This window comes from Citrus clementina, unplaced genomic scaffold (genome assembly GCF_000493195.1).
Source record: "Citrus clementina cultivar Clemenules unplaced genomic scaffold, Citrus_clementina_v1.0 scaffold_3, whole genome shotgun sequence".
Classification (NCBI taxonomy): domain Eukaryota; kingdom Viridiplantae; phylum Streptophyta; class Magnoliopsida; order Sapindales; family Rutaceae; genus Citrus; species Citrus x clementina.
In genome coordinates this window covers 25266002-25289916 of record NW_006262339.1, presented here as the reverse complement: position 1 = coordinate 25289916, position 23915 = coordinate 25266002, and the positions used below count along the sequence as shown (strand labels likewise).

Below are 23915 nucleotides of genomic sequence, written 5' to 3'. Positions count from 1 at the left end.
GAGCGAAAATTACTTCCAAGTCTCAAATCGGTAAGCTTACCATTTTGTGAGTATTGTGTTATAAGTAAGCAATATAAATTAAAGTTTAGTAGATCTATTGCTAGAAGTAAATGCATTATAGACTTCGTTCACTCTAATGTTTGGGAATCACCAGACATATCCATAGGAGATGCAAAGTATATGGTGACTTTCATTGATGATTATTCCAGGAGATGTTAGGTGTATCCAATTAAGAAAATGTTAGATGTATTTTCAGTGTTTAAAGAATACAAAGCTCGAGTGGAACTTGAATCTAGCAAAACGATTAAGTGCTTGAGGACAAATAATGGTGGAGAGTATACAGACGGCGGATTTTTTGTTTTCTATAAGCAAGAAAGTATTCAGAGGCAGTTCATGGTAACATAAACTCCTCAACAAAATGGAGAGGTAGAGCGGATGAACATGACTCTTACAGAAAGGATAAGAGCTATATTAAGGACTGCTGGTCTACCTAATTCATTCTGGGCAGAAATAGCCAAAACTGCTTGTTATATAGTAAATCGGTCGCTATCCATTGCTATTGGGCTGAAGACAGCGATGGAGATGTGGACTGGAAAGCTAGCTGATTACTCCTACCTACATGCATTTAATGTCCTGTGTACGTAATGTACAATATCCAAGAAACAACAAAGTTAGATAAAAAATCTAGAAGGTGTATTTTCTTGGGGTATGCCGATGGAGTAAAAGGGTATCGTCTGTGGGACCCCACTGCCCATAAGATTGTCATCAGCAGAGATGTTATCTTTGTAGAAGATCAATTTTAAAAGAGAGATGAGGATGATAACACTGTAAAAGAAAAGTCAGAGATTGTACCGGTATATATGGAAAATAATCCAGAAGATTCGAATTCTTCTGAAGCATCACCAGAGCATAAGGAACAAGAACTAGTCGAGTCCAAGGCTTCAGAAGTTCGTTGGTTAACTCGTGAGAGACGACCGCCAAAATGGCACTCGGAGTATGTCACGGATATTAATGTTGTATACTGTCCTCTAACAGAGGATGGAGAGCCATCAACTTTCCATGAAACTTTAAACAACTCAAATGTTGCTTTGTGGATGACAACAATGCAGGAGGAAATTGAAACTCTACACGAGAACAAGACATGTGAACTTGTATCACAACCACGCGGAAGAAAAGCCATTGGTAACAAATGGGTCTACAAGATCAAACGTGATAGTAATGGCCAAGTGGAGCGGTATCGTGCAAGATTGGTGATGAAAGAATATGCTCAGAAAGAAAGTATTGACTTCAATGAGATATTTTCTCTGGTGGTTCAACTTACAACAATTAGAGTAGTCTTGGCGATGTTTGCTACATTTGGCTTACATCTTGAGCAGTTAGATGTGAAAACTGCATTTCTTCATGGAGAACTTGAAGAAGAAATATATATGCTCCAACCAGAAGTTTTTGCTGAAATAGGAAAGGAGAACTTGGTTTGCAGGTTGAACAAATCTCTATACGGTCTCAAACAGACACTGAGGTGTTGGTATAAGAGATTTGATTCCTTCATCATGAGTCTTGGATGCAACGGACTCAGTTCAGACCATTGTGCATATTACGAGAGGTTTGAAGATAATGATTTCATTATTTTGATGTTGTACATGGATGACATGTTGGCAGCAGGCCCTAACAAAGATCGAGTCCAAGAATTGAAGGCACAATTGACTAGGAAGTTTAAAATGAAGGACTTAGGACCAGCAAACAAGATTCTAGGGATGCAAATTCGCCGAGAGAGAATTAACTAGAAGATTTGGCTTTCTCAGAAGAACTACTTGAAGAAAATCTTATGATGCTTCAACATGCACGATTGTAAGCTAATTTTTACCCCACCTCTTGTTAATTTCAAATTATCCTCAAGTATGTGTCCTAGCAATGAAGCAGAGAGGAAGGAGATGTCTCGAGTACCGTATGCATCAGCAGTGGAAAGTTTAATGTTTGCTATAATATGTACTAGACCAAACATTGCACAAGCAGTGGGAGCAATCAGTCGATACATAGCGAATCTTGGTGGAGAACATTGGAAAACTGTGAAAAGGATTTTGAGATACATTAGAGGAACCTCCAATGTTGCATTATGTTATGGAGAATCAGAATTTACTGTCAGGGGTTACGTGGATTCAGATTTTACAGGAGACCTTGATAAAAGGAAATCCACTATTGGCTATGTATTTACACTTACGGGAGGAACTGTAAGCTGGGTTTCAAAACTACAAACCATTGTGGCTTTATCTACAATAGAAGTAGAATACATGGCGACTAGAGCGCCTTGCACATTGCATATTGCAAGGAACCCAGCCTTTCATTCCAGGACAAAGCACATAAGGATACAATATCACTTTGTTCGAGAAGTAGTGGAAGACAGAAGTGTAGATTTATTGAAAATCCATACGAAGGACATATGTTATGATCAAACCAATCAATACTGACAAGTTTGTATAGAGTAGATCCTCTTGTGACCTAATAGAGATGTAAGCAGCATGACAATGGCTAAACAAAAATGATGGGTGAAGATTGATTGATCCTCAATCAAATCTCCAAGTAGGAGAATGTCAAAATAATGGCTGACAAAGCTAGTGGCTTTAACAAGCCAAATTCAAATTGGCTTTGACAGCCACCAATCTAGAAGAATGAAGAAACTTTGAAGTAGCAAATATTGAAGGGGAAAGTTGCTGAAGCAAAAGGAATAGTTGAAGCTGCCAAATTTGAACAAAGACAAAATGAAAGAAGAAGAAACAATGGAATTTGGCAGTAGCGTTCTTTGAAGAAGGAAAAAGAAGAATGAAGAAGATAATGGCGGTGAGAAAAAAATAATATTTTAATAGCCAATTTTGGCTATAAAAAGGGAGAGCTCCCCTTTTCATTTTGGCATCAAAAATTTGTGAGAGAGAAAGCAGGGAGCTTGGGTAATTTTAAATGTTTAAATTATAAAGTTCTTGTGAGTCTAGTGAGTGAGAGATTGGGTGTATTGGGTTCTGGGTAGTGAGCCAAAATATTACAATATTTGTAATTCTCATATCACTAGTAAAATATTTTCTTTCTATCTTCGCCCGTGAATGTAGGCTAAAAGCCGAACCACGTAATTTCTTGGTCTCCTATTTCTGCTTGTTCTTTATTTTTTCTTTCAATTTCATTTTAACTGTGGTTCTGCTTCACCCACCAAAATCCTAACAGCATTTTGCAAAGATAAAATTGATGGAAACTTGGTTTTTGAGATTATCCAACTGATTTTTTTTCTCTTAATTGAAATTCCAGGTGGCCGGCAACTAAATTGTGTTTTGGATCTAAGGACCCCATGCTGGATTTTGTCCTGAACGTCACATAATTTGTTAGACTGTAGTTGGTTGGTGAAGTGCTTTAGTTTTTTGCTTGCTAGTTAAGCTAACATGCAACGTTTGTACCAATCATCTCTCAGAAGCTGGAATTTTTATGTTTTTAGTGGAAATATGGAGTTTGATTTAGCCTAAGAATGAATGATGTTCTTGTTCATATTATGTGATAGATAGTAATTGTATTTAGTTTAAAAGAACAAATAATATATTCATGTTATTATTATGTAGTTTAATTAATTTTAAATTCTTAATTTGTATATATTTATATAATTTTGGAGTACATACACATATCATCATCATCATAATAATAATTTATAAAAGAATATATTTCAAAATTAAAATTTAATTCAATAATAAATACAATTAATTGAATAAATTAATAATTAGATAAAATAATTTTGTAATTCCAGCCCAACTCATTTAAAAGTTTTAAAATTTCGTCAAATTTATTTAGATTTTGGAATTCCAGCCAAATTCATTTATATGTATCATTCTCTTGCGATAGATATTAGTCATGCTTTGAAAGTGATTATAATAAATGTTAATCATGCATGATAATTTATTATCAAAATATTTATGATAGAATTATAATGGATAATATATCATGCATTTCCTGACATATAAAATCCGTCATCAAATTTTCTTGACACCAAAATTAACGATCGTCGCGTAACCATCATGCCATATGACAGATGAGGATAAAAAGTAAAAATCGTTACAAATGTCTTTCTTCTATATATTAAATCTTCCCATATTCAAAGAGTAAAAACGAGGAAAAAAAAGAAGAAGATAAAACTACTTGCTGGTGCTAAAGTCATCAACAAAAGCCTTGAGATTCTTATGTGAAGACCCTCCTTGTTTGACGGCATCTCTGGCCAAATCCTTCCATTTCAAAGAATTTCTTCTAAAATCATCTCCTTCTCCCATCACCAACTCCAAACACCTGTTAATCTCATCACTTTCTACAATCCCTTCTTCATTTGCCTTCACTCTCACTCCGGTTTTGCAGAAGTCCACAATAATTTTAGCGTTTGTCCCTTGATCTGTCCACTGAGGAAACGCCACCACAGGCACGCCATATACCAAACTTTCTAAGCTCGAACTCCACCCACAGTGCGTTACAAAACACCCCACCGCTTCATGTGACAGAACCTCCACTTGTGAACACCACGGCACTATCATTCCCTTCTCATTCAGCTCTTCTTTGTACTTCATCATCACGTCATCTTCTCCTTTATCTTTATCTTTATCTTTATTGTCGCTTTCTCTACTGACCCACAAGAATGGATGGCCACTATCTAACAACCCCCGTGCAATTTCCTCCACTTGACGCTTCTCCAGAACGCATATGGTTCCGAATGCCACGTAGATAACAGATGATTTGGGCTTCGAGCTTAGCCATTCCATATAATACTCTATTGAACTATTCTGGCAAAGATCGCCTCCGTACTGTTCTTTTCCGTCCAACAACGCCGATGCAACTAACGGTCCGATTGCGATCATATTGAACTTATCGATAGCTTTCAAGGTCTCAGCTTCTAATGCGTCGAACGTGTTGACAAGAATTCTTGGATTGGTTTCTTCAACAATTGCCTCCATTTGTTCTTTAAAAGAAGGTAATACGAAAGAGTAAGCATCATTTGAATTTCTGGGATCTAGGAAAGAAGGAAGATCACGGCCGGTGAGTGGCGGCAGTCCCGGTAACTCTATCAAATCATTAACCTTCCCTTCAATTAGATCGCCATATCCATAGAAGTAATAGTAATAAACGTCGAAAACGAGGGCTGGTTGAAGCCAGAGTAGCGCCGAAGGGAGGTGATACGCACGCGCCACTTCAGCAGCCCAAGGAAGGAGTTGAGGGTAAACCAAGCAAGTAAACGGTTGACCACCCTCGTTTTGACTGGTCGTGATGAGCTCAGCCAGGGCTTCGGAGCTACGACGCTTGAACTCCGACATGTAGTGCGTCCGATCATTTTGTTTGGAATTGAATCCGTCGTCATATCCATCGGAGAAGCTGGCAAACGACAAGCCGTCTTCGGGCGTGGGATTATTGGCTATGCGGCGGTAGGCGGAGATGGCGATGGCGAAGGTGACACGTGTACCAATGCGCGTAAGACGCCTGGCGAATTGGAGGGATGGGTTAATGTGGCCTTGTATTGGAAATGTTAATAGTAGAAAGTGGGGTTGCTGTTGCTGCTCCATGTGCTTGTTTTTTGGCATTTGCGTGCACACTTGAGTCTGAGTGCACATGGTGGGAGGTTTAAATAGGGCATGCACTTTGATAGAATGAAGTTCGAGATGATGATTAAAGGACACGTATTTACAGCGGATTTCGTCTCAGCCACGTCCAGTTTTCAGTGGACCAAACAACTTTTTTTTTTTGTCAAAACCTTCTTGGAATATGCTACATATATATATATATATATATATTTATACAAACACAATCATTGAAGATTAATAAATACAAGACCATATTGCACAATATATGGGATAAGAAAATAAGAATATAAAAAATAATAGAATACACCACAACATAATGCTAATTAACTGCAGAACAGAACTAAAAAACTACAAAACCTCAGCAATGATAACCACTTCATCTCAAGTATTCCCAGCCTGACTCTCGATGAGGCCTCAACCCATGCCATCAGCGACATGGCCAGGTCATCGAAATCTCATTGCACCACCATTAGAATTATTCATCAACTCCAATATAAGCAAACTCTCTCCATTTGAACGCTGATACGATTCTGATCCAAACTGTGAATCGACACCATTTACGATCATATATAAAAGATCTCGGGAGCAGAAAACAAACACCATAAAGACAAGGAAATAGAAAAATTAAAAAATTAAAAAAAATTAAAACATAAAATAATTAGGAGACTCAAAATAAATAAAAGAAAAACAAAAGAAAAATATCAAACGAAGGATATCGGCCTGTTAGGCGGATGTGAGCTGTTGGGTTGGTGATTTGGTTATTAGGGACTGATGGCGATTGGAGCTATGGTGGTGGCGGGAACGCCCGTGGCAGTGACCTGGGGAAGGTTATGGACAGGTGGATCTGAAAATTCTGAATGCGGTAAGTGCAGTGCCGGTGACGGTGAGATATCTTGACTCGCTGTTAGCCGGGTGAGAAAGGTCACGAGGCATCTAGTTGGACCATATATTGATTACATGGACGGGAGCTGATCTGGACTGCGTGATTGTGGAGCCACAACTATAAGCTTTTTGTGTCTGCTTGTTATTATGTGTTTTCTGAAAACCCAACAACTGATTTGGAATCTTGTGGATGCCGATATTCATTCATCGATATCCAATACTACAAGAAATAGTTTTTTTTTTTTAAAGATTTTGTAGAGAACTTGATATTTAAAATATGTATTTTAAAAATTAGAGAAATTGGCCATAGGTAAAATTTTCTTTTACGAGACCTCTTTTTATTTAAAAACTTTAATATTAAAAAAAATTATAATAGAGCTCAAAATTTATTTCATTTTTAGTTTTTGAATTTCAATAATAATAAAGAAGAGCCTAAAATATTTCAAAAACAAAATCTAAAAATTTACTTTCATTAGAATTTTTACAAAAATAAATAAATAAGAATAATATTATTTTCAAATAGAATATTTAGAATGGAGTATATTAAAATTTGAGATGACGAATTGATGATCACATAATGCATATGGACTTTCTAGTTCAAGAAACTAATGTTTTTCTTTTCTAAATGAACTAATGTATGTAATAATTTTCTTTGTAGAGGAGAGAGTAAGAAATTTTTTTGTCTATGATTTTTTAGATTATAAGGTTTACAATTAGAAATTCTTATTTATTTTTTACTGAATCTACCACAGGTCAATTCCTCATTTTAATAGAAATTAAAAAGAATACTCAAAGTTAAAGATTCTAACATTAAATAATTAAGTTTTCTTAAGAAACTAAAAAGGTAAGTAATTTATTTACTTTTCTTAGAAAAAATAAGAATGAATAAATTAATAGTTAGACAATTTTATTAATTATATTTTTTTAACAATAAGGTTACCAAATATAGATATTCTATAGAAAATAACTCTTAATTATATGATAATTATTAATTACAGAGATGTTTAATAAATTTTTCTCACATTATGTAATTTTAAAAAATCTTTATTAATTAAAAAATTATTAATGAAATACTCAAAAAAAATTAATGAGGTCTTTCTAAATGAAACTTTAGACAATTGTCATGTTCGCCTATAATTAAAGTCACCTCTGAAATTGACATGAGGAGTTTAGTTCTAGTTAAATATTGTTGATACTACTCTACAGAGGCTATAGGGTACTCGATATGTTTAAATTATTAAAAGAAAATGTATCTGCTTCTCAAGATTTTAAAGATGGAGCTTCATATATATATATATTGTACTATTTTTTCAGTTTTCTTGAAAGTTGACGCGGCTTTACGTTTTATACATATTGATCATTAACTTTAATCAGATTATTTAATCATCTCTCGTTGATAGATTAACCTTTACACACTCAATAAACCTTTACACACCCACACTATCAACGAGAGATGATTATATATCCCTTTTTCAATAAACCTTTACACACTCACTAGCACTCATTTTTTGAAATGAAACTGGAGTTTACAAAGATTGCACTCTTCAGGAGTATATTTGCAATGATAGCTCAAATACAAATCAATAAATGTGTGTCAGCAAATAAAAAAACTCGAGACTTTTTTTTCTATTTTAAACTCTAATATGGATTTCAAAAGTTCAATTTGAAATGAGTTTTCCTTGGCTATTTATTTAGATTGATCAATAAAATTAGCCATTATTGACTTTTCAAGCATAATCGGTTTACCGCTCGTAATGAAATGGATTGCTATTTGCTTATGTGGCTAGTTACCGTTATGCATAAGTTTGAAATTTTTTCACAATTAGATTGCTGCTTGGGAGTTGTCGATTTAGAGTTCATTGATTGAAGTCGACTTGTGGCTTGTGATTTAATCAGTTTGCCATTTGATCCAAAGACCCCTCTATTGGAAGTTAGCTTGCCGCTTATGAGTAAATGGTTTGCCGTTTCATTCTAGAACCTTATATCAACCCACTTGATTAGCTGTTTCAAGTCTAGCGGTATGCTGCTTAATTTTAGAAACATTTCTCAACCTTATCGACTACCTACTTGAAGTTAGTGGTTTATCGTTTGAGTACTAAAATGTATAGATTTTTCCAAACCTACCGAAATAGCTATATAAATGTACAAGGAAATAATTGTACTCCTAGCTACCCGTCTCTTTGATCTCATCCCCAACCATCATCTGAGAACATAAATTCCCAACCACACTATACCACTTTGCTTGTAACTTTACCATATGAGTGACTGTGTCCGTTCAACTTAAAATAACATTTTTTTTTTCGAAACCTTTCAAATCATTCTTAGTAGAGTTCAATAACTCATTTTATGAGATTATATTTCCACGTAAATGATTTTTTCTTAAAATATAATGAGAGAATAAGTTGAGCTTTTAAATGCTTTGATCATGCATTCATTTGTTCAAATGAGCTTTACAAAATGAAATATCTAAGCTTAGTGACCCTAATGCCCATTCTTGTCTAGATAGAGTTTTGTGCATTTGAATACCTTAAGCTTATGAACAATGCATTTCATATTCTACCATTGACACATGGTTTGTTATAGTCAAAATTGAAAGACTGTATAACCATATAGGTCAACAAAATGTTCCAAAAGAATGGAGTCATATTGATCCAGTCACTAAAAATTCCCTCAGAAAAGGGTAGTTGCTCTAAGGAACCAAGAATAGAGAAAAAGTACTCCAAGAATAAACAAGTATATATGTAAAATTAGTGCTTTAAGAAGAAATAGGTATATATGAAAAAATAAGTGCACTTTTTTTTTCCAAATCTCAAAGTTTAAATTTTTATCACTTATAATGCTATGATTAATACTTTTACACATAGATAATGCAAGGCAAATCATGCAAGTTAGCAGTGGGCAACAAAAAAATGTTATAGCCAAAGGTACAATGTTAGAAAAAATTATCCTAATGTGACTGTGCATAGAGTACCATTGATAGTCACATATGTTCATGTGGCTGTTAATATTGCAATTAAAGGAGATGCCTTTTTACCAAGGCTTATTGGGTATGACTTAGTTCTTGTTAGCCATGTCATTGGATCCCATGTTGCTTGGTGTCACCGGGCTTTTATAAGCTAGGTGTGGCAACCCGCGTGATGGCACTAAGAACTCCACTTAGCCAGCCAACCCAAACCCAACGGAAGCAATTTAACAAGAAGCATGTCAGCACTCGTAAATGGAGGTTATGCAAGAACACTTTCTCGCCAACACAAAGAACAACACACACACAACACAAGAGCACAAGTATTTGGCTTTTTACTAAGGCACCAACCCCCAACTTTTCTATTTCCACAATAAGAAAAGATTTACAAACAATTTTAGGTTTATGCTCAAGGACAAAATGCTCAACTCAAAACTCGCGCCCCAACATACATCCCCATCACTATTTATATGCATGGTTTGCAAGTGACACCCCCACTTGCTAAGGTTAGGTGGTGCGCCACTCTCACGCCACCTTAAATCCCTCCCCAAGTTTTTAGGCACCCACTAAGCATAATCCTATGAGTACATCTCCACTCCCCTTTGATTTGAGCAATCGTTGCTCACCATGTCCATTAGTAAGGAATCATGAGTTGTAACTGCCACACCCACTATCTTGCTCATCATTTTTAGGCACATGATCAAGACCATGTTCTCCCACTCTAGTTGTACTCGCAACTGCCACTCACGCTTAATTTTAGGCCCATTTCTTGGAGAGTTGCAGCCAACCATGCTCCACATCCAACAACCATTGTCCTTACCCAGTCTGCGTATGAACGCCTCTTATTTTCGCATGATTCAGCCCCTACATGCATGCCTCATGTCGCTGCACTTTCGTGCGCACTCTGGTACACAAATATGCCAAAATCTCGCAACTGTTCACGCAATCCAATAGCTGACTCACATGTTGTTGAGCCCCATGCTCGCGCGTCTTGTGCCATGCTCGCTTGCGCACTATTGTGCCTCGCACTTGCGCACCTCAACGCCTTGTGTTCACACGCCCATCATGCCCCGTGCTCGACCGCCCACTGTACCACACACTCGTGCGCCCATTGCACCCATGCTCTTGCTAGATACTGCGTGCGCCACCCACACACGCTCTCGTGCGCGCTGTCCTGTATTGCTTGTGGCCATGCCACAACGTACGCCTTGCTGCCGCGCCCTAGCCAATGCACCAACCCTGCCTTATTTCCGCGCTCACCACAAGCACACCCATTTGCTGTCAAGACTCGGCACAAGGCCCCAAGCCAAGCCACAACAGTTGGCCCCATGACTCATGGCGTTGATACTTGGCCTAAACAATTTGTCATCTTAAATGATATTGGGGTACATATTTTTGGGTCTATCTTATTTGGTTGGCCCTAAAGCCTCAAGTCTAAAAGGCTCACTTGATGTGCAATTAATATTAAGTTTTGGAGTTAGATGAAATTAGCCAAATAATAATATATATGAAAGAAAAAGAAAAGAAAAGCAAATTGCAACAATGATAGAAAAGAGAAGAAAAATACAAGAGAGAAAAAAAATAGACAATGGTGTAATATTTGATTTTTGAGCCAAGAGTTTCAAGTTTTGATTGGACGATCGAAATGCCATTTTAACTCCGTTTTCACTTGAATTTAGTGGGTAAGTTATTGGCATCACCTCTACAATCCTACTTGTCTTGATTTTTTTTTTATCCTTCTGATGGTTGTTATTTGAGATACCTACTTGTTAGATCGATAAATATTAAGCTGTTACTATAGGCCAAGATTTTGAGATTCTTGATGTTTTTATGTTGTTAGCCTCTAGTATTATCTAGAGATAATTTTTTCTGTAATCCCATTATTAATATAGTTGAAGGTTCTATCGGACTACCATCCTATGGTTTTTCTCGATTTAGGTTTTTCACGTAAAAATATGTGCCTCTTGTGGTTGATTTATTGTTTTAGATTGTGTTGGTTTATTTTCTGTTTGTTAATGTATGGTACATATCCTGTTTTAATCACAAAAAAGGGGACATAGTTTGTTTCCACTTACTTTGCAACTGCTTGTGTGAGTTCTTTTCCCAACACATCTCTATAATTATTGTTTTTCTTTGATATGTCTTAAATTAATAATAATATTTTTTATTATTCTAGTTATATAAAGAAATCTATTAAGAATATGCAGGAATACAAAGTACCAGCAAAAATAGATGTTCTTTGCAAGTACGCTTGTTGAGGGTTGACTAGATCATCATTTAGTGAAATTTATCTTGGGGTCTTTGACAATAAACAAGCTGAATTATATTTATCAATTGATGACATTGTATGATTCTATGGCTTGGAAAAAAATTGTTATTGTTGCATAAAGTAATTAATTACTTATTTTCTTAGCAATATAATTAGTTATAATTATTTAGATATGCAGTGAAGTAATTATTACTTGTTTTCCATAGGCATCTTTACGAGGTCTTGAAGGATCATTACCCAAACCATATTTATAAAATAAATCTAGTAATCCTTTAACCTTTTGCAATAAAACTTGAAATGGTGATGACAATTATGACTACTGGAATTGAACTGATCATGGTTCATTTGTGTTGTACATGTTTCTGGAATTTAGTTTTTAGGTTGTTACAATACTCTTCTTCTATTTATGTTGGACTTGTCACTCTCGAATTTGATTAAATTATGTTTGCTGACAATTATGAAATCTTAGTCAATGTTATCCATTTCATTTTCTTTGTCAGTGAATTTTTAGTTGCAATATTAATTTTAATAATCTAATTAATTAGCTAATTTATGAAATATTAATTTCTAATAAATTAATTGCAGGATTGTTATTAAAATGATAATAATTTCATGATGCAAACAAAATACCCATTTTTTATTAAATATAATTTCAATTTTTGATTTAATTGAGAAAATTAATTTAATTATAATTTGCATTTCGCGCCAAATTTAATTTTCCCGCCAAAAAATTCAAAATATGGCATGCAAATTTAAAAAAAAAGAGCCAAATTCAAATTTATTATATTCTCCTCTAAATAAAGTTATGACAGTTATGTGATTGGCAATATCTATCACAGATTATAATTGGTATTGTTCTGTCATCAATTCTTGATGGTGGCTACAATGACGGTATAAACAACTGTCATCCACCCCCTACTATGACAGTTTTTGCTTGTCATAGTAGGCACTTTTTCTTGTAGTGAGAACATTATTGATTCCGAGATTTTTATGAAATTATGTATTAATCAGAAAATTATGAAATTAAAACTAGAAATATTAAACAGATATATTAACTTCTGTTTAAAAATTCAGAATTTTTCGAGTTCATTTTGTGGTATAAATAATTTTGTGAATTTGGTCTTTAAAAACATAAGCAAATAAAGACTCACCAAATCAAGAAGCTTCCAAATTAATTAAGATCTCTAACTCTATTGAAGATTTGGAGAAGGTTGCTATGAGAAACCTAGAATTTAGATTTTTGGAATTGAGAGAGAATGAAGATGAACAATTGAAAGAAGTTGAATAATTATGCTTCCTTCTCCGAGTCCACGTTTTCAAGATTCAACAAATTTAAAGCAAACAATAATAAATGCAATTATACATATAAAGTAAACTTTAACAAAGCAATTTTATTAAAGAAAGAATAAATATAAAGCAAATTTTTAATAAGTATAATCAAAGCAAACTTTAATAAGTGTAATAATAAATTAAAATAAACTTTATTAAAAAAAAATTAGTAAAACAATAATAAATATAAAGTAAATCTTTAATAAGTGTAATATAAAGTAAACTTGAATAAATTTAAAGTAAACTTGAATAAAGAAACTTTAGGAAAGCAACAATAAATATGTAAAAAGCTTAAATAAATGTAAATATGAATGTTTGCATCTTTAAATAAATAGAGGCTTTTATGAAAAATATAAATAATAAATGCATAACAAATGCAAGTAATAATGTAGGTGCACATGTCTTGCGTAATTAATAAATGTAACATTAAGAAATTTTAAATAATTCTAGTAACTTGGAGAAGCCTAGAATCATTCTCTGAATTTCTTGAATAAACCAATAAAAAAGAAACAACAAATTCTTATTATCTATCTAAGAACTACCATAATAATTAATAAAGAGAGGGAAAAAAAAATTCAAAGGCGTTACACGTTGAATTTTGCCAAGTGATTGGACGCATGGTGCAATTTTTCTCCAAGGAAAGAAAAGTCTCTGGACTCAAAAAAGTCCGATTAATAGCAGGACAATTGTTGATGCCGAAATCTGAACCAATTGGTTAGTGACTCAGTTTCAGATCCCTGCATCAGTATTAAATTTGTTGGTGGGAAGCTGCTGATTGATCTCTGAGAATATTCTCTGACTATGAGCAGAACAGTTATGAGCATATAATCTTCAAGCTGACGATCAATAAGTACCTGAAATTACAGAAGATGGTCAGAGGTGCCGAAAGTTTTTCCGGCGTAAACCCTCCGATGCTCAAGTCAGTTATGAGGTTATAAGAAAAGCCAAATATGCCATTTCTCATATGGTTTAATAAACATTGCCTTAAAACCAAAAGCTCTTTGAATAATTTGCAGAAAAGTAAAGTAGAGTCTCCAGAAAGAATTTCTCAGTGAGATCAAGGGAAAAAGAGCTCTCCCCCTTTGCGTGGTTTTCTCGGGGATTTTATAAAACACCCCACATCCACGGCCTTAGATCGTGACAATAACCATTAATTGATCAAATTAATACCCTGATTTTTCGGAGGAGCTTTGTGGTGGTTTATTTTAACTGAGTCTTTATTCCTGGTCATCACCTGGGCGAGGTGATCTGCTCAAGTTTAGACCACTTGGTCGAGGTGATCTGGTTAAGCTCATAGCACATGGTTGAGGTGATCTGCTCGAGCTCATAACACCTGGTCGAGGTGATTTGCTCGAGCTCATAGCACCTAGTCGAGGTGATTTGCTCGAGCTCATAGCACCTAGTCGAGGTGATCTGCTCCACCTCATAGCACCTAGTCGAGATGATCTGCTCCACCTCATAGCACCTGGTCGATTTGATCTGCTCAAGCTCATAGCACTTGGTCGAGGTGATCTGCTCCACCTCATAGCACCTGGTCGAGGTGATCTGCTCCACCTTATAGCACCTGGTCGATGTGATCTGCTCAAGCTCATAGCACCTGGTCGAGGTGATTTGCTCAAGCTCATACCACATGGTCATCTGCTCAAGCTCACACCACCTGGTCAAGGCGATCTGCTCAACCTCATTGTACTTGGTCGAGGTGATTTGATCAAGCTCATACCACCTAGTCAAGGTGACCTGCTCAACCATTTGCTCACTTTCACTTGGAGGAGATCACGGTCGCTCTATTTAATTCCTCAAACAACAATTAACTCCTTCCAGTTGTCGCATGGAATTGCTAGTATTACTAATTGTTTGTTAAAAAAAGAAAAAGAAAATTAGTCAATATTTTATTTCATTAATTAATTGGAAAATTTTTGCTGTGGCAAACATCCATTTTTCGGACGAATATACGGGACAGGCTATTGAATCAGAAATAAATAGCAGACAACAAAGTCGGTTTATGAAAATAAGAGTCACTGTGCCGTCGTTTCCTTATGGATGCCATGTCGGCTTTATTTTACATGATGCGTACGACTTCGATCATGTGTCAGCGGTGTGCGCTGAGTGACTCACCTGCGAGGCACGTGCAATCACCCACCAAAGAAAATATTTTCAGTACACCTGCGTTGCACGTGTATCAGCTGAATGAAAAGGCGCTACGGCCGTTACAGGAAGCGGGAACGACCTGTTTGGTAAGTAGGGGACCTTTCCATATCCATTGTGAGCTGTATATAAAGCCTTAGAGGCTGGAGCTGGGTTCATTCTGTAGCCTGTGAAAATTCCTTCACCGTTGTAATTTGTTCTTGTTCAAGAGGACGCTGGCCATCTTTGGCTGAATCCTCTGTAATTGCTGTGTGTGTTCTTTATTTGTGATTTCTTTGATTCCGTTTCTGTTTGTTAATGCAACAGACCAAATTCGTAAACCCTTCTTAAGCAGAAACCAATCACAAACAAGCAAGAAACCAGAACCAGAGGACACAGCGAAACATTCCAGAGTAAGAAAAGAAACTTAAAGACTCAAGACAGAGTTAACGTGGTTCGGTACCAAAGTACCTACATCCACGATCAGGAACAGCAGAGCTAAAGCTTTATTAGAAGATGAACAAGATTAAAATGGATTCTTCCAAGAGCAAGAACTGATTTCACTCACACAAAGATATTCTCCTCACTAGAAAACCCACACAATCGATCTCACTCCGTAGAACTAATCTGATCAGCTCTCACTGTAGCTTATATAGCTATCAGTTAATACAGCTGGTTATAACAACCGATTTAAACCACCTGGGGACCCACCCTTGCTGACTCAGCTTGCCACCTCAGCTTGTATAACCGAATATAACTAATTTGATTCCACGCGGTTTGTTTCAATTGTTAATTTCTTTTGTCCCTTGGTGAATAATCAAAGAGTTTAGTCAGATCTTGTGGCATCAAGATTGGTCATTTACTGATCTTGGTTCAACAGTATTCGTAGTGAATAAACATTTTAGCAATTTCTTGACAAGTAGTATCAAACATTAATAATATTTTGTGATCAAGTTTGATCAAAGATGAGATTTTGATTTGAAGATTAAGTGAGAGGGGAAAAAAAATCAATGAAGTCAAAAAAATTAGACAAATGTAGTTTCTCTCATACTCCAATCATGTTAACATACAAACCAAGAGCATGTTTGACGGTTATCATCATTAACTAAAGCAATGCAAGCTGCCTCTTCTTCAATGATAGCCAACTTCCTCTTATCTGCTTCTCAGTTTTTGCTCTGTTCTTAATGATTCTTCCTCCAAGTCCTCTGTTCACTCATAATTCATCGTATCCTTGAAAGTTGACAATCCATATGATTGATCTGATTGAATGAATACAAAAGCAGATCTTGGAATGGTGCCTTAAAGGAAGCAGTAATTCTCATTTGCTTTCAGAATTTGAGACATACAACATGGATTCCTGAAGCAAGAAGGGTATAGCTTTAACAGTTTGAAGCTTGTGTGTCAACACAATTATTACCCTGCTTCCAAATTGCAGAGATGTTCAGTACCAGCGGCCAGGTATCAACCTGTTTTTGGGACCACAAATGAATGGCATGCATTCACTCCCTGAATTTGTTTGTGGGATTAAAGGCTTGGGAGCAAAAGTGCCCGAGAAAGTTCCCCTGGCATTAAGCCTCTTTTGGTGTTTCTTCAAATATCTAGCCATGTTGGCATCCTTCAAGTCAAATCACATGCAAACAAAGAAAAAGGCAAGTGAAATTCGAAAGGTGCCCCAGATACTGCAACTAAAGCACATCATATTGTAAAATGTACATATTCTGGAAAACAAAATGTAAATCAGATTCTTCAACTAAGAACAATTTCTGAAATGTAAATTATCTGGAAACCTGGGAATAGAAGTTACCTGGCAAGAATCAAGGAATATTTACCTGGTTATTAGCTATGTATGCTTTTCTACGAGGATGTCTTTGTTATGCACCGAGCATATTCTGAAGCAATCACAATATTCTTTCAGGAATGTTACACTGGCGGCTTGGTCATTATAGTTTTATGAAGACATAAAATAACAACTTCAAAAGTCTTTTTGGTTTGATCAAATCCAGAAACATCCAAGGGTGGCAATGACTAGGAGTTAGCTGGTGGTCCAGATTTTTAGTTTTCCCACCATCCTCACCTGTCTTGCAAAAAGTTGTTGAAATGCGAAAAGCTTCAATATCTAGGACTGTAGGACAGCATTTACTTGAGAGATGTGAGATTGTGCACCTCATCAGATGAACTTCAACTGATTCAACTGTAGTTTTGCCTCAACAAGGATTTCCATATCGCCATTAAGATGCTGATACCCAGGTTTTGCTCACATGATCTCATCATTCCCTCACTTAAACATTTTGAGTTGTTGGCTTTCACCAAATTCTTTATCAGTAAATTATCATCGATTACTCTGCAACAGAACAAAGCAGTACAATATCTTATATCTATGAATCTTTAGCAAAAACTAGAAGCTTAAGATTTAATCAATAATATTTACAATGGAACTTGGCATGTTTAATATATCTAAAACATCAGTTATTACAATTAATGCCACTGAGCTCAAAAGCTCATTTAGTTACTATCAAGCGGATGAAAAAGCTAATAACTTTTAAATCAGGCATGAATACTTCATTTATCAGGTATGTTTGATACAGTCCACTTGCTTCCCTTTGAAGAAAAAGAAAATGAAAAATTGAATCTTTAAAGGTCCTAAAATCAACTTAATTAAAATGTAATTAATAACCCTTAAAATGTAATTAATAACCCAAAAAAAAAGAAAAAAGAAAAAAGAGCTAATTACCTGCAGAAACCGACTGTTCGAAGTTTGAACAACTGTTGCTGCGCACTGTGCCGACGACTCAATTTTCCTTATAATTGCAGAACTGAAATATAATTAACATGTTATCAATAATATCAAGGTATAATTGAGGTACACAATCCTTAAATTGCATCTATCTACTGGGTTGCTGCTGTCTTCACCTGCCGAATTGAGTTACCTTCAATACCAAAGAAGGAAAAGCAGGCCGCAGCAGCACTTATTTAATCACTCCATTCTTGGCATTCATGCAATCCTGAAGAAAACAAAGACTTATTAAGTAGACACTCTTCACCAGAAAGAAAGAAAATGGTGGGAGAAGGAATAAGTACACAAATGCCATCTTATTGGAAAATTTGATATCATACAGTAGGACAAGAGAGCCCATTCTAGTTGTACAATTAACATCAATCTGTTAACTTCAAGATCAGATTAAACCTTTCCGACTTTTCTTCCCTTATTTGAAGAAGAAAATGAATTCATCACCTGAAATAAATAAGAGGAGCTTAAGCATGTATATCCAGAACACCAAAATGAAATTTGACTTAAGCAAACAAATTTCTTTAGTTACCACTTACCACAGCAGTTCATATAATCATTCGTCAAGTATGCTCAGCTCCAAAATGCCATACTCCGATTCTAGTTTAAAATTGCAACTCAATTCCCACTGAACATCCCTCTGAAGTAAAAATGGCATGAAATTAATGTTAAAATTCGGGATCTAAAATATCTAAATGTCTATGACCAAAAATGGCCAAAAAAAAATAAAAAGCATTACCAAAATCTGCCACTATATATAAGTTTGCAAATTTCTTTTGACTACCTTTCAATCATAACCACAGCAGTAGAAAAATCAATAAGTTGAAATTGCCTTTGACACTTCGTTTATCCCATATCCATACTCCATGAGGAAATCCAAAAAATTAACGCCCTTGTGTACTTATTACCCAGCTTACTTTCAATCCAATTCTGTAACAAAATAGATTCATCACCTGAAAACAAGCAGACATAAGGAACCTTAGAATGTATAGTATAAAATCCATAACAGCATGTACCATTTATTATTTTTACTAAGCTGAAAGAATTTCTTTGATTACTACTCACTCACCATCACGAGTTAAAAAAATTATTTCTACTCCCAAAGCATTTGTCATTTGAAACTGTCAACTAGCATCATTCTGAAGAATAAGAAAACAGAAAATAAAAATGAAAATAAAAATAAAAAGAGATAAGCATTTTCAATTTAGGTAAGGTGATCGATTAATGATACAAGTGCAGAATCAAAAGAGCTTGTTATAGTGGATTATAGAAATCAACTGACCTTGATTGTTGGGTATGATAAGAGATGGAATGATTAATAAAAACTACTCCACTGTATATATGATTTCTCCGTCTATCACAACACGAGGGATGTTGGCTATCTTGGACCACTCTTTTCCTTTATTCCTTTTGCACTCTTTTTCAAGCATTGGACACATTATTAATTTTAGTTCCAAGAGTGAGGATGGAAGGCCCACCTCTGGAAAGGATGTGAGATTTAGGCAATTCTGGATACACAGATATTCAAGAGAGGTGAGGCACTGAAAACCCGTGGAAGATAGCAATTTCAATTTTGACAGTCCCCAAAGCTGCAACTCAATTAGAGAGGTGGGCAACGTCATTCCAATCTCCTCGTCTGGAAAACACTCTGCTTCATGACATTCTTCAGCAATCAAGAGGCGTCTAAGAGAGGTAAGCTTGTGCAACCCCCACTGGATGAGTGCCTCATACATTTTCACATCTCCTCCAATAACAAGTGATTTCAGACTGGCGGGAAAACCTTCTTCTGGAAATGATACAATACTTGGACATCGCCTTATCTCTAAAAATTGAAGAGAGTTCAATTTGTGGATGTTGTCAGGTAGAGCTTTAAGTTTCTCACAATCTTCAATGAAAACCCTTGAAATGGTGATGGGAAGCCCTCTTTCTGCCAAGGAAACAAGACTTGGACACCGCCTTACCTCTAAAAATTGAAGTGAGTGTAGTCTGTGCATGTTATTGGGCAGGGCTTGAAGCTTCTCACAACTCCATATTTTAACACTTGAAATGGTGTTGGGAAGCCCTCTTTCTGCCAAGGAGACAACATTTGCACAGTCTTCTATATTAATGCTCTGAATATTGTGCAGACCTCCAGGTATTGACTCCAGCAATGGACAATTACTTACGTGGAGGACTTCAAGCGCCTCAAGTAGCTGGGTTCCTGATGAGAAACTGGTCAGCTGTGGGCAATACCCTATCTCTAGGTGTTTCAGCATCATTGATGAAGAAGAAGAAGCACCTTCTTCATCATCCACCAACTGCTGTAATTTTTGACAACTCCGAATCTTAAGGCTTTTAAGAGATGAAGATAGCTTCCTTGCAATCAATCTTAGAGAATGGCAATCTTGGATGTACAAGCTTTCCAGTTGTGAATTCTTGCCTAAAATTTCTTCAGGTAAGCATGCTAAAGTTGTGCTTTGCCTCCCCAATGAAGGCAGATGCTCCAGTGATTTTCCAGAGAATTTGGGACACTTCACAATGGAAAGTTGACGGAGGCTAGAGAATCCTGCAACAAGACCATTTTCTTTGAACTCCGTGTCCCAATGCTCCCATTCTGGCAAATTCTCAAAACGAAGAATCTTCAATGATTGAAACGACTTTGAGCAATCCTTTCCATAAACCTCAATACCTATGCTCTTGAGCTTTGTCAAACCTTTAACTGTAAGATGCTTAAGTGAACTCAACAACCCAAGCGATGGCAAGGATGTGCAATTCTCACAATTTTCTAATTTAAGGACCTCTATCACGGAGAAAGATGGATCTCCTATCCAAGAAGGAAATCTTTGCCCACCGTAGCACATAATTGTGAGTTTCTTGATATTTGGATAAGGTTTTAGCACGTCAAGTACACTTTCTTCTAAAACCTCTCTTCGTGAGCTGTCAAACTTAGACCTCCACAGTAAGGACAATGTTTCTAGATTCTTTTTCTCCCATAATGCAGCTTCTTTTGCCTCCCGCGGGTCATTCACATTCTCTAATCTCGAAATGCAAAGTTCTCCATTGAGAAGTGTTAATCTCTTCAGATCTTTCAAGCCGGATGATCTGGTACCCGTGCCCACAATAAAATTAGATAGCACCTGAAGATTCTTCAACTCCTTTATTCCAAATGGCATCTCTTTGATTAAATATGCACCCATTATATCAAGACGGCGCAAATTAATCAACTTTCTGATGTTGGATGGTAACTTCCTCAGGCAAAAACAACGTCTTAACAACAAAATTTGCAAGTTAATCAGAGAGCACACTGACTCTGGTAATTTTCTAATCAATGTGGCAGAAAGGTTAAGATACCTCAAATGTTTCAAACCACTCATTGATCTAGTAGGAAACTTGTTGATATAATGACCGGTAAAAGATAACACCCTCAATTTCACACACCTTGGTAACAAATCAGAAAATACCACATTGTTCATGCTGTAACCACGAAAACTTGAAATTGACAACGGCAGAAATGTTCTGAGATGCTGAACTTCGTGCAAGACCTCAAACTTGCCCTTGCTAATATAAAGGCTAAGATCATAAGCAAAATGACGAACCTTCGGTACAGGGGTGACTGTCTTGTTGGCCTCTTCCCATCTAAAACTTGTGTCTCCAGAAACCCATCGAGCCAAATCATGAACGAGGTCGTGCATGACAAATTTAGAGGTATTACTACTTGAAGGTTGGAGTATTGACCTCGACAATAGATCCTGAAAATACTCACGACCCAGAAGTTCGGGCTGCTTGCTATTGTTTCTTGATTGCTGAATAATGCCTTCAGCCATCCATAGAGAAACAAGTTCCTTCTCCTCGATTTCATAATCTTTTGGAAGTATTGCACAATAAGCGAAGCATCTCTTCAAATGAGATGGAAGATAGTGGTAACTCAATCTCAAAACAGATAGAATGCCACTTTGAGGTAAATCTAATACACTGCTGTTTAGAATTTCATCCCATTCGTCATCTCCCTTTGAGCGTAAAAGACCACCCAGAGTCTTTGCGGCCAGTGGCAAACCACCGCACTTTGCAACTACTTTCTTACGAAATGATTCTGAAATTGAAACTGCATTAATGTCCTTACCCTCATAAGCGTGCATCATGAATATAGACCAACAATCTTTATTTGATAGAGGCTTTAGATTGTATTGTTCAACCGCTCCCATTGTTGACGCAACGGAGGAATTGCGTGTGGTCACGATCATCTTACTTTTGGGTGCAGCGGTGATGAAGGGAGCTTTCAATGCTGACCATGAGTTGTAGTTCTCGTTCCAAACATCATCTAACACCAACAAGAACCTTTTCTTAGCCACGGCCTTTTTCAATTGAACCTGCACCTCGTCGATATCCACTACATCAAAAGGTTTGGAGGTGATTTTCGCGAGAAGTGTCTTTGAGATGCTGAAAACATTGAAGTCGTCGGATACACAAAGCCATGCCTTTATGTCGAATATTTCCACTGCCTCGTCATTGTAGACCTCCTGGGCCAGCTTTGTTTTCCCAACCCCTGGCATGCCGATGATGGATATGGCATGGAAGTTGGCATCAGTCGATCCATTGCTTAACACCATATCAAGTATCTTGGCCTTATCTTCATCTCTGCCGTAGACAGCAGGTTCCTCTGGCACACTTGAAGTAGCATTGGCTTGTCTTTGCTGTTCCTGTGAAGCAGCTGATGTCCCTCCGGGTGTCGTTTGCAATCCAAGTTGAGCTCTTGTTTGAAAGAGTTGTTCCAACTGGTTTGAGATACTTTCTATCTTGGAAAGCATACGGGAACTGTTGAAACCACCGGAAATGTTGAAACAAGAAGGGACAAGGTTCTTCAATTTGCATGTGCTGGCTTGATCTGCCATCGACTTTTGTCTCAAAGCTTCAGTATCAAACTCGTCCAGTACATCCTCAGCATCATAAGCCAAGTCTCGGAGATTGTCCAGCCACAATTTCACTGTCTCACTCGTCACTTCCTTCTCCTCTGCATCCCTCAGCACAGCCTGAATCATCTTCAAAGTGTTTTCCAACTTCCTCAGCTCAGAATCAACCCCTCCTCGAAGTTGACTGACAAAGTTGGCCAAATCACGGGAAGCCAACTTGTCAAACAAAGCCTGGAAGAAAGCTGAGAGTAAGAGCTCTGCCATGGAAACCGGATCAATGGAAAAGAGAGAGCAAGCAGAAAGAAGTTGGTGAATTATGGAAACCACAAGTCAAAATCCTGAGAGAAATCGATGAGATTGAACACTGTGTGGGCTCCACAAGCTGCAGCTGCCCTACAAACTTGAATAATTCAGTGCCCCTTTTGTGAATTAATGCTGCGTTTAGTGCCCCTTTTGTGAATTAATGCTGCGTTTACTTTTTGGATTGGAGTGGAAATCCTGAGGAGTGGGAATCCTTGGATTATGAGTGTGGAGTGGGAGTGGGAGTAGGGTGTTTACTTAGACTAAATGAAAGTATGGATTATCAATCAGAATCCTAATTATTTGTTTAGTTTGTCTTGAATTAGGAGTAAATTGTTTTAAATTACAATTTTAACATTATGTACAGAATTATAATTTGTAATTAAAAAATTAATAAAAAATATATTTGAAAAATAAAATAAATATTTTATTATATTTATAAATTAATAATAATTACTAATATTCTTAATTATGTAAATCATAATTTTTTATTAATTTTAATTTAAATTATGTGAATAAAAATTATTAATAATAGCAACACAAATGAAATATTATTATTGATAATATAGTACAAAATTAATATTTTTTAGAATAAAATATTTATTATTATTAATTAAATAAATAATTAATATTTATTAAAATTAATGTTTAATATTATTAATTTAAATATAATATTTATTTATTTTTATTTTATTAAATTTAATAAAATAAATATGATATAATTATTATTTTTAATAAATATGATATTATTTATTTATTTATTTTTATAAGGATAAAATGGGAAGAGGGA

The 23915-nt window shown here is 36.0% G+C and overlaps 2 protein-coding genes and 1 long non-coding RNA gene across 3 annotated transcripts; all 3 read right to left on the bottom strand.

Annotated features, from left to right (window-relative positions):
* Positions 1 to 4000: 4000 nt before the first annotated feature.
* On the bottom strand, positions 4001 to 5731 carry LOC18048770 (crocetin glucosyltransferase, chloroplastic). The gene has a single exon (XM_006441939.2). It carries the CDS (start codon positions 5616 to 5618, stop codon positions 4164 to 4166), a length of 1455 nt encoding a protein of 484 aa, XP_006442002.1. The 5' UTR covers positions 5619 to 5731; the 3' UTR covers positions 4001 to 4163.
* Positions 5732 to 16202: 10471 nt separating this feature from the next.
* On the bottom strand, positions 16203 to 18082 carry LOC112100281. Its single transcript, XR_002906611.1, has 5 exons — positions 18065 to 18082; positions 17886 to 17967; positions 17229 to 17495; positions 16984 to 17043; positions 16203 to 16769 (listed from the first exon to the last, which is right to left on the bottom strand). It is a non-coding gene; the product is annotated as an uncharacterized LOC112100281 (long non-coding RNA).
* A 647-nt stretch (positions 18083 to 18729) lies between these two features.
* On the bottom strand, positions 18730 to 23089 carry LOC18048769 (putative disease resistance RPP13-like protein 1). Its single transcript, XM_006441938.2, has 2 exons — positions 19222 to 23089; positions 18730 to 18892 (listed from the first exon to the last, which is right to left on the bottom strand). Exon 1 carries the CDS (start codon positions 23087 to 23089, stop codon positions 19265 to 19267), a length of 3825 nt encoding a protein of 1274 aa, XP_006442001.1. The 3' UTR covers positions 18730 to 18892; positions 19222 to 19264.
* Between the last annotated feature and the right edge of the window lie 826 nt (positions 23090 to 23915).

Bases quoted from the DNA above. Each gene is read 5' to 3' on its own strand.
- LOC18048770 (XM_006441939.2), bottom strand. From the start codon at position 5,618: ATGTGCACTCAGACTCAAGTGTGCACGCAAATGCCAAAAAACAAGCAC.
- LOC18048769 (XM_006441938.2), bottom strand. From the start codon at position 23,089: ATGGCAGAGCTCTTACTCTCAGCTTTCTTCCAGGCTTTGTTTGACAAG.